At 43.6% G+C, this 16,826-nt stretch overlaps 1 protein-coding gene across 19 annotated transcripts in view; it reads left to right on the top strand.

The window, feature by feature from the left end:
• PHACTR1 (phosphatase and actin regulator 1) overlaps nt 1-16,826 on the top strand; it is a 259,502-nt gene that overhangs the window by 118,793 nt on the left and 123,883 nt on the right. Inside the window, exon 1 of one of the 19 annotated variants that reach the window (XM_085540214.1) lies at nt 8,380-8,859. The exons of 15 other annotated variants lie outside the window; for them this stretch is intronic. In XM_085540214.1, coding sequence (XP_085396340.1) covers nt 8,610-8,859 — 250 coding nt within the window. In that variant the 5' untranslated portion in view covers nt 8,380-8,609. Of the gene's footprint in view, nt 1-8,379; nt 9,497-16,826 lie in introns of those variants that run through there. 3 more of the 19 variants (XM_015854716.3, XM_085540215.1, XM_015854718.3) reach the window with 3 other exon arrangements.

Raw genomic sequence — 16,826 nt, 5'->3', positions numbered from 1 at the left:
TACAAAGCCAAACTTGTCCCAAATATCACTGTGTCTGTTGTGCTTTATCCCAGTCCACAGTGAAAGTACAAGCTAGATATATGTATGGAAACTGTATGCTGTTCCTAGAGATCTCTGTTGCGTTTTTGTTGTTTTTCTTTTCTAATTTGAGAAAAATGTGAGCGCTTATTGAAGTGAGGAGATTGACAGCGTGTGCCACTGTCAGGCCCAGTGGAAGCAGTTGCTTATGAAAGCTTCCACTTCCAGCCAGCATGCCTTAATCTTCCTTTGCAGCCGCTCGGGTATTCCAGGTTCCCGCACCGTTCAGCTGTAATTACAAAGTGCTTTTTGGTGGTGGGGAAGCTTCTGAAGGTTGGGAGGGCCTGCCAGTTCAAAGGCACCCTGAAAGTGTAACATCTATTCACTGCTTGTCTAATCTTCTGTCTTTTCCTCCTCCTTCCCTTCATCTTTTTTTCTCTTCCTGCTGCTTCCACCACCCTCATGTTCCCTCTTGAATCTCTGCCTGATTTTCTACTCATTTGAATTGCCCATCATTTGTAGTAATTTGCAAGCAGATCACTTGCTCCTTCAGCTTAGCCTCCTGTCTTTCTTCTGGTCTTGGTCAGGGTCTGATCCTACTGGAATTGCTCTCTGGCTTTCCCCACATTAACATCTTCTACAGCTTTTACAGCTTATGACTGTCTCAGGTTGCTTCAAACACGACTGCCCAGAAAACCAGAGGATCTGTCATGAGCAGTGTAGCTGAGATGAAAGCTCATTAGTTCTACATGGCTGACCCAGTGGCCCATGCAAGACATAGGCTTGGAAAGTTTGAGCAAGAGTATGAAATGTTATTACAAGGGAGATTTTTGGGGCAAAGTCTGCAAAACTTATTCTTAATTTACCTCCACTTTTTTTTCTTCTTTTTTTTTCTTTTTCTTTTTTTTTCTTTTTTAAATGAAAGTATTCCCTAAATGAGTGTTCTGAATGCACAGTCACACTCCTGACCTTCAAGTAAATTGTTCTGAACTACGAGCAACAGACTTAATATGAGTCATTTATAGAGGCAAAAAATCCAGTCATCCCTATTATATTCTGATCGTAACTTTGTCTGCTTTAGACTGGTGATCTCAGTAGCCAGTAGAGAATTTCTGAGATAATAACTGTCCATTTAATTGCTTCGAAATAAGTCTTTTGGTCTGTCTAGCAATTTCAAGCCACATTCTTACTTGTTCTGGCTGTATTGCTTCACCAAAGATTTCTACAGTCTTATCCTTTGCCACAATTTGGACCTAGGAAGTGACAATAAGAATACAGATTATCAGCAGGGAATGGCAGTCTATGTGTATTCTTTGGGAAGCCACGATATCATCAAGAATTAATTTGATTAGTCATGTAGACAGAAGTGCAGGGGCAATTTGTGCTGAGAGCAATGCTTGTGCAAGCTGATTGACTTCATTACAATTGCCTGTGATGGAAAGTTCAGTTTGACCTATTTTCTTATATTTTCCTTAAAGCCAGATGACTCAGACCTCTCTGAAGCCCAGGCGGACAGAGCACTGTGTGTAGCTCAGTCCTGGAATGCCTGTGACAGGGAATGGAAAATCTTAGGCCTCTGGGATTTTGTGATAATGATGTCTATCCAACGCACTGTAAAAAGGGATGGAGTTTCATGATATGTGAAGTGTTATATCTAGAAAGACTGAGTTTTTCTCACATGCCTGACATTGATCACCCAAGATTTCTAGGCACCAGCAATTGCAAGTAGATATTCTTTTTTTTCAAGTGTTTCTCCCATCTTGAAGCATGTACGGTTCTGGAGAAAGTAGTAAGAAAACCTGGTAATATTCTGAAAGCTGATGACTGTGACCTGCTTTACCGCACTGTCTTTGCGTGCTGCAGTCTCCAGTAAAGGCTACTGCAAGTCGACAGTTTGTCACACGCAGTTTGATCAGTTCCACAATTTCAAATTGCTCCACTGCACATAGAAAATGCAGGACTTCTGCTGTATTTCCTGTGTTACATTAAGCTAAACATTTGATCGTGTTGTTATGTAACAATTGTAATGCAAACCTCAGGAATCCTCCCATTGCCTTGTTTACTTCATTTTTTAGATGTAGTATTACTTGCAGCCAACAGAATACAAGTGCCTTATTCTTGTATCCATAAGCAAAGGTATAAAACAAACCCATGATGAGAGAACCATCTTGCCTGTTTGTCACCCAGAGCAGGCCAGTCTTTGCCTGCCTTTATGGTAAAGGCTTGAACTATTCCTCTGGACCCTCTCCTTGTCATTTCTGTGGCTAGGAGTATTTGTGACAATGTCACATCCAGCTTTTTCCCCTAGGGGCTTGCTAGGCACGCACACATACACAAATGTGGTCTCCCTTTAGCCCTCACTAAGCTTTTGTTAGTGTGCTGTGGGGGAACATAACCCTGTTAGGAGGGATAGATGCAGCCAGATTCTTCACTGTGGGTTTGGTTCTATAGTGGTGTTGTTTTTTTCTGTGCAAATATATATAAGATGGCTCTAGTGGGTTTTTTTTGGGGGGGTGGGGTGGGGTGGGGAAGGAGAAGATGCAGAACTCTTTATTTGTAAGAAAGGAAAAGGTATTTTGGGGGTGGGAGGAGTGAAAATTCACAACATGTGTTGGAATTGGTATTCTTCCAGTGTCAATCTACTGCATGTTTAAGTCTTCAGGTCAACAATGCTGTTGTGTTTTGGTGTATGTTTTGATGTACAGCAATGTAAGCTGCTGAACTGGCCAGGCAGAACTAGATGCAGATTTCTCTTTTGTTTCAGTCTCATAATTGCACTGAGGTTTTCAGAACTGCTTTTGTTGGCCTCGAGGTTGTAGCTATATCTAAATTGGGAGCACAAGAGTGACGTGCAGTGACTTTGCTAGAGAGAACTTCCCCTATAATTTCAACATAAAGATTCTCTTCTCTGATTACCATCTAATGAGAATGAGTGATTGCTTGCCCAGGTGTTTTACACATAGTCTCCACACTGGCTCACTGCTGATGTTTACCCTTAGTTTCCTCAGTCCTTTGTGAATTAATTACACATATGTGTCTGGGTTTTTGTGTGTGTGCACTGTTCAGCATTCAAATGGCAGCTCAGCAACTTCCCGTCTGTCCTGCGGGGTATGATGGCATCTTCCTTTCTATCCTTAGAAGCCCTGCTGATGGTGACATCAGCAGTGCTTCACACTTGTGGCAAACAGGTGTTTGTAAGCTTATGTGTTTTATGTGTGTAACCTTTTCTGTTCATTTTTATCACACCATATGGCATCACATTGAAATAAAGCAGGGCTTCTCCTAAATATGGAGAGAACTTCATTATGGCAAAGTGTGTGTACAAGACGTGGAGATTCCTGCAAAGTAGAGCAGAAATGGACCATGAGTTACTTCAGCAGCACTGCTAAACACAGAAAGGCCAAGAAAGAGCACTTTCCTTCCTTTCTTCTTCCTTTAGTTTGTTTTTGTTTGTGCAGCACTCATCACCTGGCTCTCTGGGGCTTGTGACTGTGAGTAGTATGGGATTGTTGCTTAAGAATGTGTTTATAGCTGCAGAACTAAAAAGGTCATATTCTATTTTGGCTTGCAGGAGTCTCAGGCTGATTCTCCCTCCTCCCTGCCCTCCTAGTTTTGCTGATAAGTCATGCAGTAAGCAGAAAAGCACAAAAATGCTGTCAGCCTTGCACCCTGGAGCTTCATCTTAGGCCAGATAATGCTGCACCAACTGCCTGGTGAGCAGCATGTCCAGTTTTTGACACAAGCAGGAGGATTCTCCACCTGACAACACTCCTTAAACAAATGTTAGCTGTCCTAAGGTGGATTTGAGGGATTTCTTGTCCCTGAATAGATAATAGAATACCCTGTGTTGGAAGGGACCGACCTGGATCATCAAGTCCAACCCTTGGCTCCACACAAGGCCCAAAATCTAAACCCACTGTCTGAGAATGTTGTCCAAATGCTCCTTGGACTCCAGCACTTGAGGCTCTGATCACTGCCCTAGGCAGCCTGTTCCAGGGCCTGAACACCCTCTGGTGAAGAGCCTTTTCTAACCCCCCAATCTGACCCTCCCCTGAACAGCCCCATGCTGTTCCCTCCAGTCCTTTCACTGTCACTGTTCCTCATGAGGAGCTGCAGCCGCCATGAGGCCTCCCCTCAGCTCCTCTGCTCTGGGCTGAACAAACTCGGAGCCCTTGGCTGCTCCCTATATGTCATGCTATCTAAATGTTGATGCTGCCAAAGGGGGTACAGTGTTAGTGTCTGCCTGTTTCTATCAGTTGATCAGATTGTACATATTTTCATCTTCTCTGCAAGCTGATCGGTTTTAATATGTGTAATATAACATAGATGTATGCGTTAATCACCAGAGCAGCTGGTAATTAGTTAATTTATTATCTCTTTTTTTAAAATTTTCACTGGATTCATACTACAGTGGGCAGAAGAAACAGGAAAGATATGGAAATATTTAGTTAAAATTGCCAAGTACGGAGGCATCCCTGCAAAAACATCACTGTCTAAATAGACAGTAAATCAAGTGAATCATGATGTTTTGGTAAGAAAGGCTAAACTGCTTAGAAAAAGCAGTCTTGCCCTGTTAGACTTGCATTTGTGTAGCATTGTGAACTTGCGAGCACCAGGACAGCATGCTTAGCCACAGGCTCTTCAGTGTGACACTTCAAGGAAGATGTGTCTGAGAGGCTTCCACATGATTTCTGATGTCCATTTCTTTGTGCTGGAAGCAGAATGAAACCTGTCCTGCCTGCAGATAAGCCCCCATGGTTTGGCTGAAAAGCTTAGTGAAGATTTGAGAGGAGTCCTTACTGGCACTGGGTGAGCAGTGACACTGCTTAAAGAACTAAGTAACAAGAAATCTTCTTTTCTAAGGGGCAGAGACTTGCCTGCTTTTGGTTGACTGGTTCCAGCATTATTTTTTGCTTCTCACGAATTATTGGAGGGCATCGTGGCCCAAGAAAGATTCAGCCATGGGATTCGAGGCAAGGGAGTCACGTTGCAGGAGAAACAGCATGGAACCTCAAAGGTTTTGATGCAGATATGAATCCTTCTCCCAGTTGTCTGTTTAAAGGTGATGCTTCTCTATGGACATTGAAAGTGGCACTTTTCTTAATGGGAAAGGCTGAGGTGGGAGGAACTGATTGCACACATGGTTTCCCAAGGCTATACAAGAAATGAATTTGGAGTGGGAATAAAACTCGAGTTTGTTGATTTACTGTCAGATAACCAACTGTCTGACTTCCTCTTCATTGATTTTGGTGTCCACTGTGCAATAAAATTATGCCAGCATTTGCAGCCACTTATTGAAGCAGTGGAAGAGTTATTAAGCTTTTTTTTTATTTTTATTTTTTAATCTTATCTTTAAAAACAAGACAAAGCAAGTCCTTTTCTGCAGGAATACTGTAGTATGTTCATTCTACATTATTTGTCCTGGAACTGATTAGCAGCAGCAGCTTTCACCATAATTACGCAGATCATAATTAAACATATTTTTGTTTCATGAGCTGTGTCAAATTCAGATTCTCTATAAGACAGCTCTTAGGAATGAAGGCAATTTGCATGTTGTAGCAAAGTGCATGTTACAAGAGATGTGCTGGCAGATGGCTCCAGGACTTGTTTGCATTTAAAATACATCGCACCTGCAAGAAAACATGCACTGACCTTTCTCTGTGATAATTTTGGGTTCATACCCACATGGAACCAGTGGATATGATTCCATGAAGGAGTTGTTTAATTCCCAAATGTCCCCAGACAGTTGGGCTTCTGCAGTCTCCTGGGATCTGCTTGAAAAAGCTCAGTCCATTCCTGTAACGCTCGGTTGTTTTCCCACTGTACCACAGACCGGTGAACCTGGACTAAATTGCTTAAGACTTTTAGGAATAGGCACATAATCTCATTCAGTCTCTAAATGAAGATAGAGAAGGAGGCTGCTTCCATTCATCTGTAAAAGCTGTTTGGGGACAGGAGATAGTTATGGTGACACTGAAAAAAAAACAAAGGGTTTTAAATACCAAAACTGTGTACAGCTCTGAGGTGTATTTTACAGTTTTAGAATAAAAAGGAAGAGAAAGACTAAAACACTTGAAAGAAAATCCAAGGACTTTTGAAAATAAAGCATTAAGTTCAAACTGAGTGAACCATTCACACTTAGCCTAATGGAAAGTGTTTTTGTTTCCTTCTGAAGTGCAGTGTTTGAATAGTTTTTGTTCCTTCGCTGTCATATGCACACACTTTTGGAGCACCTTGCAGTGTGATTGCATAGAATTTGTCTGAGAAACAGAAATATTGATATGACTGCTCTTTAGCATAGGAGCTGAGATGTCAAGACAATCTGAGTAATCTGTCCAAGGTCACGGAAGGAGACTGCAAAAAAACTGATGGTCTGACCCAGTTTTTCATGCCCCGAGTCCTACCCATGTTCCCTAACCACAAGGCCATTTGCCTCTGAAAACCAGCCTAGCTGGTATCCAGCTCTGCTGAACTCACTGTAGTTTCCTTTCCTAAAACAGGTGAGGCACAGCACCCCAGTACTGCCCAGAAGACAGCATTACCAAAATACAGGGAAGCTGATGCTGGAATTTACATTCCCTTCCTAATGCATTTCTCTAGCACAGCAGTGCTGGATGCCCATGACAGGCAGCACTGAACTCGAGGAAGTTCATGGGGTGAATTCTGACTAGCCATGTCTTCTGCTTACCTAATTATTTTCTGAATCACGGGTGTTCTCGTAGGCAATAATTAAGTTAGAGGGAAATCTACTGTGAGTGACCAAACTGCTGTGTGACTGGTAGGGGATCAGATTGTTTCTCAGCTTTGTCTTTCCAAACATACAATTGAGCAAACACTGTCTCAGCATCAACCATTCAAAGGGACAGCTTCTCAGAGCATTAACTTGCAGCTACATGAAATGCACATCTTAGGAATTCATCTGCTTGCTCTCCAGTAGTGCTGCATTTCCTGTTCTCCTCACGCTTATATATGAAACTGGTGAGAATTTTAGATGAGCAGCCTTGCAACATCATGTCCTTCAGGGCAACACTTAACCTGAGGCAACTGACTCCATTCAACCTGAGCCTAACCATAGCACAAGGATGCTTTGCATGGCTTAGTGAAAACTGCATGAAGCCCTTACGGCACCTTGTCTCATTTGTGAGAGCTGCTGAGAAGAGTGAAGGGTCTCAGTTCTTGCTGTGTGACATCTCAAGGCTTCAGCTCCCTGTAGTGCCAGGTGAGAAGTTGGACCCGCATCAGTATGACGCAGAACAAGTAGGTCAGTGGTTTCATTGCGTGCATCTTGTGTGTGTGTGTGTGCATTTGAGAAAATGGAAAAGCAGGCACTGAATCCTTAAGTTTCTGCTCCATCTTTTAGGCAGAATTCTTACTGCCTGCTTCTCATGCAGCTGAGGAGGATCAGACCCATTGTAACCTCTTGTAGGAGAAAATGTGGCAACAAGGTGTGAAAAGGGCAAAGAACTGCGGAATTAGGTGATTTCTTCTAGCATGGTAAAAAAAAAAATTTAAAAAAAAAGCTAAAAATAAGGAAAATTGTGTTGTTCTCTACCTTGTTTTGCCTGCCCCAATTGTACTCTCTGCTCTGTGCTTGCCAAACTGATAGCTTGCTGAAGATTTAAAGCAACAGCACTCATGTTACTGTAACAGCTACCAGAATAGCTGAGGTTAACGCCTCTTTGGGCTTTCTTCCCCAAAGCCTGAACGAAGCAGGCACCCTCTCCCTTGCATCCCCCTCCTTGTGTGAGCTTCAGGATGTGCTCGGGCTGTTTGCTTTGCTATGGAAAGAGGGCGTGCTTTGGGGCATGTGGGCAGCAAGTGATTAGCAAGGCATCTGATTAAGGGTTGCAATTCCCTTCAGGCTGCAGGAGCCATGAAAGCACCCAGACACGAGTGCATGCACACCCGGGGCTGTCTGGCTGTTCTTTGGTCAGCTGTGCCTTGGGCTAGAAGCAAAGAAAGGGGTGCGCATGGTGAGCTCTCTGAAGAAATCCCAACCCTGTGTGCTGCTCAGCCTCAGTGTGAGGGAGAGCAGTCCTGTGCAGATGTCCCTAGGCAGTGCCAGCTGCTGTCAATAGCTGTCACTGCAAGCCACACACAGGACAGGAGCAGGCAGAGGCACTCTTCTGTCTTTAAAAAACAAGCAAGCAAGGAGAAAAGCAGGAGGGATTTGGAGGAGAGGAGCTGACTGCAGCACCCAGGCCCGCCAGAGCCTTGTGGGGGGCTGGGGGGCACAGCCTTCTTCCAGCTAGCAGGCTGGCTCCTGGTGTATCAAATATTGATAACTGTGGAACGGGCTGCACTAGTGCCCATGCATCCTTCCTGGGGACCTGGGGGAGGGGGACTGCCTGAGCAGGAGGCAGGGAATGGGAGGAGGGGAGCGAAGGGAGGATGCTCACAGCGTGGGGGATGCGGGGGGACACGGAGCATCCTCCAGCCCAGCCCGGCCGGATTGGTGGAGCAGCAGGGTCGTGGGGGGCAGCACAGCTGGGGAGCGCTGCCGCCTGCCACCGCCCACCTCCCCTCTCCCCTAGCCCTCCCCGTGATCCCTGTGGCGTGTGGCAGATGAACGCCAAGGCAAGAGCGAGCGGATGGCGGCTTGCACGCGCGCCAGGCAGCCTGGGATGCTGGCTTTTCCTTCTCCTGGCAGCGGGCAAGGCTCTGTTTCAGGCATGAACGGAGAGAAACCTAAAAAGAAAGCTTTCTATCTAGTGAGGATGAAGCCACTGAAGGAGCCCGCCACTAACAACAACAATGTCTCGTTCGTGCTACACTGTCACATAGGCAAGGAGATCAAACACATTTGCAGCAACTGCAGTCGCGGGGAGGAAGCCCGTGACGGTGAGTGCGGAGATGCTGTGGGTGTAGGAGCGAGCAGGAGCGTGTGTGCTGGCATGGGCTGCGCGTGTGTGCTTGTGTGCGCTCCGCTCACAGCCTGGGATCGTGGTGTGCCCTGCACAAGAGCCCAGGGAAGCAGGAGAGCGAGCGCAGGAGGAACGCACTGGGCATCGATTCAGCGTGTCGATCAGAGGAGTGCCAATAGGGACAGGTCCCCTAATTTGCCACAGAAGCTTTGTGCTAGCAGTTAAGGAGCCAACTCTTTTCTTTTTCTTTTTTTTTTTTTTTCCCCAGTTGCTATAGAAATTGCTGTGTGTATTGATTCTGTTTTGTTACCATTCCGTTGAATTTTAGATTGGGGTTTCTGCCTTGATACATCAACTTTTTCCTCATCGTGCTGCAGTAGTTTGCTTGACTCAACTCAGTGTTTGGAAGGACTGCTTTGCATGGAATCCAGCTAGTGTGATTTTCACCATGCTGTCAAACGCGTGGGGAAAATCGTATTTTTATTGGAGTTAATACGGTGTTCTTCATCAGACAACTGTTCTCATCCCTTCCCCCTCTCCTTTTGGGACTGAGCAAAATCTCCAGAGGGTATTCAGAGAGTGACGGTGTAATCGATCACAGGTGTTGCTTAGAGGTATGTATGTGCTTTTTGTGCTTTTGTGAATGCAAATATTTGAAGTCAACGATGACAAATTATTTGGATTTTGCCAAAGTCAGCAATGAGGTGAAACTGAGAACTAAAAGAAGGATAAAAGCATTCAGGCAAAAACCAGCCTTGCAGATGTTACCTACATTCCTGTTCGATGTTGTATTACTTTGTCTTGCTGTGTGGTTTTCCGTGTTAGTTGGGATCGAAGGTGCTTGCTTTAGAGCTCCCTAACTGATGGAGTAGGCGGATCTTGTATTCTGAAGGTCAGGGAAAGGCTTTTTTGGTGAGAAATGTGCATATGAAATTATCATTTTCCGAGCTGAGGTTTCTCAGTAGTTGATGGCACTTCATTTTTCAGTTTTTATCTCTGAAACTGATGTTTTGTTATGTTTTGTTTAACCAAATCTGGCACAATTTGCTTAGTGCAAAAGATGGAAATGCTATTTGGGATCTAATGGTCTGTTGTCAACTATAGGTTTATGGTTTAATGAAGTGACCGTGGTTTTGCTCATGTCTCTTCGGGATCAGCATTAAGATAGTTTTCTCGGATTAAACCACAGCTAAAGTGGAACAAAATTGCTTTCAGTGTAAAGGGTGAAGACACCCCGGGAAGCCTGGAAACCCACAGTGGGTTAAGCACTCTTACTGCTTATGCCACCACAGCAAAGGGAAGAATCTGATGAATGCTATACAAAATGTTGAGTGTTTTCTTTCCTCTTATGTGCTGCTGGTGACAGCAAGCCCCACAGATACTAAATGAAGAGCTATGCACAGCAGCAGCAGGTACTTCACGCTGTTAGTACGGATTATTTATCCTTAAAAGCAAATGAAGCCATTTATTAAGAATATGCTCTCCTAAATTAATTGAATTGACCTGAAAATCGACTGCATCTATGTCTTTTTTTTCTCTCTTTTTTTTTTTTTTCAACCCTGTAGTTTAAATTTTAGCACAGTAAGAAAGGAGCATTGCTTTCCCCCTTTTTAATGGAATACATATGTGCATGGATGCCTATGAACAGACCAGTAGGTGTCCATTTAAGAACTGTACTTCCCTTTTTTTTGTTTGACTATTTAGCTTCAGACTGTTAGGTAATCTGAGTGAAGAGCATGTCTCGTGGAAGGGGATATAATCCAGCAACCCCAGAGAGACAAAGAATAGGGCATGGAGGCTTCCAGCCACCAGACTTCAAGAGCATCTCATCCACCAGTCTTCACCCCTTCATTCTATGGGGTAGGATTTCATTCATCCCCATGCAAATGACTTTCATGGTCATCATTTTAAAATGATAGACTAATAATACAACCTCACTGCTTTCCTGCCCACCAGCATACACAGCTGTGACTTTCTTTTAGAAAGTAAGGAAACTGTAGTCTCAGGTATGCTGGCCTGACTCTGACCTAATCATTTTTCAGGCTGGGTATCTCCCTGGTTGGTACCAGTTCTAGACCTTAGAAGATTGGAGGGAAAGGATTATATGTGAACTGAAGTTGTGATGTGATCGTAGTTATCAGCAGGAAAGGTAAAGAGTATCGGGTAAAACCCTGTATGGAAAAGCCTGTAGGGATATCTAGTTGTCAATGAATTTGTACAGCCTGTAGATACCAAAAGAGGGGACAGCTTAGTTCTTCCTTTTAACAGAAATGCACACCCTTTTCCATCATTGCAAACTTCACCCTGCTGTCCAAACCTTTACATAGTTTAGATAGGTTTCAGGCCCACAGCTATGTTAGTAGACCAGATTGTAACTCCTACAACCTGAGCAATTATTCCAATTGTTGGTACTGCATACAAAGACCAGGATTTAGTCCTTATAGTACAGGCAAGCCAGTGGGGTACTGTTGATTTAGTGCTGAAATACCTTCCAAATCTAGTTGTGAATCCTGGATTCTAGTCATGATTCTACTCTGCTTCCTCAGCACTGACAAAACTGGGGAAGGAAAATTCATACTGAAAAAGAGGAAATCATTCTAAGACCACTAACCTATCTAGCAAAAGGCACAAGATGAGAGCAGAATAGATAGCACTGCACCCAAAGGAAATGCTGGAGGCAGGTGCTGAGCCCTATGGTATCTTCAAAGGGAGGTCATTTAATTTGGAGAGAAGTTGCGGAAGGAATGTGGACATGCAGATGGACTCCCTGAAGTAAGGATGACGGGGTGGTGTGGATGCAGCATTTTGATGAGGTAAAAAATGAGAAGGGGAAAGCTCACAAGATGAGCCGGAGGTTACAGGCATGCAAATGGAAATGGGAAATGTTTTAGCCGTCATACTGAAAGTCACAGATGCATTTAATGCTAAATTAGTCAGAAAATAGAAAACAGAGAGAGGTGTATAAGGCATCAGTACTGAAAACTTTGGTGAGCAGAAAGGGTATAGCAACAGAAATTCCCCCTCCTGAGGGAAGAATGAGGTGTTTAGTTTCATCCTGTGAAGTCTGAGCGGCTGTAGAATATCCAGGGCAGAATGTCAGCGAGGCAATCAGACATGCTAGGCTAAACTGAGAGGGAGAGGTCAGATGTACAAAGGCATGAGACACCCCAAGGAATAGAAGAGCAACCTGCACTGAACTCTGAATGCTGCTGGTGTGCTGGCAGGGAAATGATGGGAGAACTTGGGTGAGGAGTTACAGAAGTCCCAAGACAGGCAAGAACTGAGAGGACAACAGAAACGGAGGTATTTTGAAACTACCACAGTTATGGAGGGGGATGAAAATGCTGTCTGAATGTATACATGGGAAGGTGAATTATAAGCCTATAGAGAACAGGGAGATTGAACTAGAAGAGATCCAGATGCACTGGGTGTGTGTGATGCTAACCATCTCCTGGTACGTACAAAGTACTTCTAAATGTACTGTGATTTCAGAGGCCTCTGCGAGGGCTATGGTGCTGCCGGGCCATAGAAGATGACATACTTATGAGCAAGAGAACAGTAGATACTAGGGCCAAGTAAAGGGAGAACACATTGGGTGGATTTTCTTCAGTATTTATACTCTGAGTCTGAATCTTGGCCTCTTGCAGGTGTCTGAGCGTGGCTCTGAATCACTGTTCAGATACATCTCTTTACTGTAGTGCGAAAACTTTTGAGGGTAGAAAGTACCCAGGAAAAATATGAATAAGTGCAGTGGGTTACTGCTGGTTTTTGTGCAAAGGATCTGGCAAAAAAGCTCAAGTGGAAAGCAGTTACATAACTGTGTATTGGAGGAAAGGGAGAAGAGTGCACAGAGAGAAGTGATTTCTATCGTCATGACAGACCAGTGTTCTCTATTGAGGGTTTTGTAACTCCATTCACACTTCTGCATCGGATCTCTGGGAAGCTTTGGACACATCCGTCCATGTGTTGTCCTGGATCACAGTTCTGGAGCTGTAAAACTGAAATGATGGGATTTTCTTTCACCTGCCTTCTATAAGATCTTTTTTCTCAGGAAAAAACCGGGCTGCCTCTTGCTACTTCTATGCCTAGTGCCAAGAATCATGGGGATCCAGGGTTTTGGGTCTTTATATAGAAGCAAAGTGGCCATATACGTAATATTAAGAATACATATACCCAAAAGATCTCATTCGGAGTTCCTATCCGGTATGCATAGCACATGGTGCCATAATTCAGGTTTTTGCTGTTTAAATGACAATTCTTATCTTGTACATACATGCATGAAAATCAGTGTGGACTGAGATATTGTTGCTGTAGGAATTCCAGCACTTGTTTTTCTGCTGTCATCTCTTTTTCTAGAGCTTCCAGAGGTAAATATTTTTTAAAAATTTAAAATGTATTTGTGATTTTTAACCTGGAACTGAAGACTTTCTGCTATTTTTTTCAACTAGAAAATTTAAGAACATTTACTTTATCATCTCTTAAGAGACTGTCTCTGAGGTGATTATTTTGCTTCCCACAAAAGTAACTATGAAATGAAATAGTTATCTTCTACAAAAGCAATAATCCCCGCAAGAGCTGTATATAAATGTAAGTTTTTCTTCATTAATTCTCACATTATATCAAACAGTAGCTGCTCCTCCATTACCATTTCCAGAGCATGAGCAGTATGTGGCTATGAGGCGTTGCAGTCATTTACAATTGTACCTTTTCTAGCTCCTAAAATATTTTGGAGAATAAAAGAAGTAAACCTCACAGAATGGAAAAGCAGAAAAGAAAACCAGCGCACCTGGTCCTGCTATGAAGTGTAGGAAGCTGAAAAACATGCTTGGGGTTACAACAGCCCATGTAATTATGCACTGTGTGTCTTCAGTCTCTGAGGGATAGTTGCCTTAAAGAGAGGGGGGAAAAAAGGGACGAGTCTTTCACTGTAGGGTGAAATATATCTGCTTGACAGCACAAATCATAAAATAAAATAGGTTTATTTTTGTCAATTGAACTGTGTAGTGTTTGATTGGAGATGAATGTGATGCTGTGGCAAAGGAAGCTATTGCAGTTGAGCAGATATATTCTGCATGCCAGTGGTACCAGGAGCCTGACAGTGCACCTTGCTCCCATCAGCACCACTTTCTGCTCTGAAAGATGAGTGCCCTCAGCATTTTGTAGGATGAGATAAATGTTTCTTTCACAGAAAGGTGTGATCTTTACTCAGTTTACCATATTCAGACTCATTGGGATCAGTCCTTCACCTCAGGAAGCTTGCATTGGGCACAAGCTTTGTTGCATTCATATGGCCATCCCTCCAGGAACCCCACCACAGCTGAGGACAAGTCCATGAGCTGCTCATGTGGCTGTGGCAACGACGTCTGTCCCCAGAGTAAAGCAGTTGTGTACTCTGTGCATGTCCATGCTGTGAATGGTGAGGGGCATTTTGACAAGAAGGCTGCACCAGTAGTCAGCCAGCAGAGCTCTGGGATTGTCTGAAAGAGCCTCTGAAGATGCCTTGGCCCAAATACAGTTTACAGTATTGACTATTGAATATTACACTATTAGGATTTTCGGTTCTGCCTGGAAGTATGTAAGTTGAAGGGACCTGATGGAATTCATCACAAGGTACCCAGAGAGCTGGCCAAATTCATTGCAAGACCTCTCTCGGTTATTTTTCATTGGTCTTGGGAGTCTGGAGAAGTACCATTTGACTGGAAGCTGGCTAACATTGTTTCAATTTATGAGAAGAGCAAAAAGGAAGACCCTGGTAATTACAGGCCTGTCATTCTTACTTCAGTGCTTAGTAAAATCATGGAGAAAATCATGCTGGGAGTTATTGAAAAACATGTGAAGGACAGTGTGGTTACTGGTCACAGACAACATGAGTTCATGAGAGAAAGGTCCTATTTAACTAACTTAATTTCTTTTATGAAAATATCACTCATCTATTTGACCAAGGTTGATGTTGTCTTTTTGGATTTCAGTGAAGTTTTTTGGTACTGTTCTTCACAGTTATCCTTCTGGACTAAAAGTCCAGCACACAGCTTGGCAAAAACACAATACAGTGGGTGAGCAATTGGCTGATGGGTCAGGCCCAAAGAGTTATAATAGTAATGAAGTTACATCAGGCTAGCAGTCAGTCAATAGCAGGATTCCCCAGTGCTCCATTTTAGGGCCATTTCTCTTTAATGTCTTCATAAATGGCTTGGGTGTAGGAGTAAAAGATAGTTTGGGTAAGTTGGCTGACGGTATTAACCTAGGAGGAGCTGCTGACTCCATTGAGAGTGGAGAGGTCTTACAGAGAGATCTAGACAAATTAGAGAGCTGGACAGTCCCCAGCTGGTTGAAGTTTTACAAGAACAAAGGCCATATTTTCCATCTGGAAGGGGGCAGCCTTGGCTATAGAAGGAATAAGATGCCAGAGAGAAGCCCTGCTAAATGAGATTTGGGGGTCTTGGTCAACAGCAAGTTGAACATGAGTCAACAGTGTGCCCAGATAGCCAGGATGGCCAACTGTATCGTGGATTGCATTAAGCGTGGCATTCTTAGCTGGTCAAGGGGAGTGATTGTCCCACTCTATGCTGTGCTGTGCAGCCTCACTTTCAGTAACGTGCAGTTTTGGGCACCACAGTACAGAAAGTACATAAAACTATTGGAGAGTATCCAAAGGAGAGCTACAAAGATGGTGAAAGGCCTAGAGCGGAAGATGTTTAAGGAAAGACTGAGGTCCCTTGGTTTGTTCAGCTTAGAGGAGACCTCATTGCAGCCTATGGCTTCCTCACAAGGGAAGTAGAGGGGCAGTGCTGATCTCCTTTTTCTGATTCCCGGCAATAGAATACAAGAAAACAGCATGAAGCTGCATCAGGGAAGGCTCAGAATGGATATCTGGAAAAGGTTATTCACCAGAGAGTGATCGGGCTCTGAAACAGCCTCCCCAGGGCACTGGTCATAGCACCAAGTTTGTCATCTGAAACTACTCTCTCAGTCATATGGTCTGAATTTTGGTGGTCCTGTGTGGATCCAGTAGCTGAACTCAGTGATCTTTATGGATTCCTTCCAACCTGGGATGTTCTGATTCTGTGATTGCATCAACCTTACATAAACCCATGACTAAGCCCTGTGTTTTAGGGTGAAAATGCTCATGTTCCTATGGGAGAAATTTAAGCAACCTCTTATGGGCTGTATCATTGATATGAGAAATTTTAAGAATAACTACAACAAAAAGATGGAATTGCTCACAATGGATCAAACTCCTTTTGTTTTTATTACACTGTCTTGACATATAAACACTGCTAAGAGGCCACAGCAATTGCTGCTGTCCTTAAAGTGCAGGCAGCTGGCATGTTTCAGCCCCATCTCTTCTAATTGATTTCTCTCCTTCTTTAAGCCATAGCTTTGTTGCCATCATTTGCTAGCATCTTACCTCCCTGTCCTCTATTCAGAGAACCTAGTTGAAAGTATTGGGATATGTAAGCCACTTAAATATAAACATCAGGTTAACACCGAATACACAACAAAAAAATTGGTTCCGTATGGGCAGTCCGAAAAAGGAAACAAAGCGCCAGTGAGAGTGATAAAAGCAGTTCAGCATTTCCTATACTTAACAATAATGATCTTTTCTAGGTATTTATTGTATTTCTGAATAATATGCCTAGTTTGATATATTCTGTATCAAGTTAAATATGTCAGCAATACAATACAGAGCTATTTGATGAACCGCAAAGGGCCACAAGCTCTTCACTCTTAAAGAGAAGGCAGTGTGTAAAAAGGGGGTGAAGTGCAGGGGGTGACACATGTAATGGAAGGGCAGATTCTCTGCTTGCTCTGCTGTTATCAGAGCATTTGAGACCATCTGATATCAACCTGCCCAAACAAACTTGGCGTTCTGAATCTTCTTGCGTCATCCCTCTGTCCTATTTTACGCTCTGATCCCTGCCCATGTGTGCAGTTAATTTCCTC

This window comes from Coturnix japonica, chromosome 2, assembly GCF_054131305.1.
Source record: "Coturnix japonica strain WE chromosome 2, WE-NBRP24, whole genome shotgun sequence".
In the NCBI taxonomy this organism is placed as follows: Eukaryota; Metazoa; Chordata; class Aves; order Galliformes; family Phasianidae; genus Coturnix; species Coturnix japonica.
This window is presented reverse-complemented; position numbering and strand designations above follow the sequence as displayed.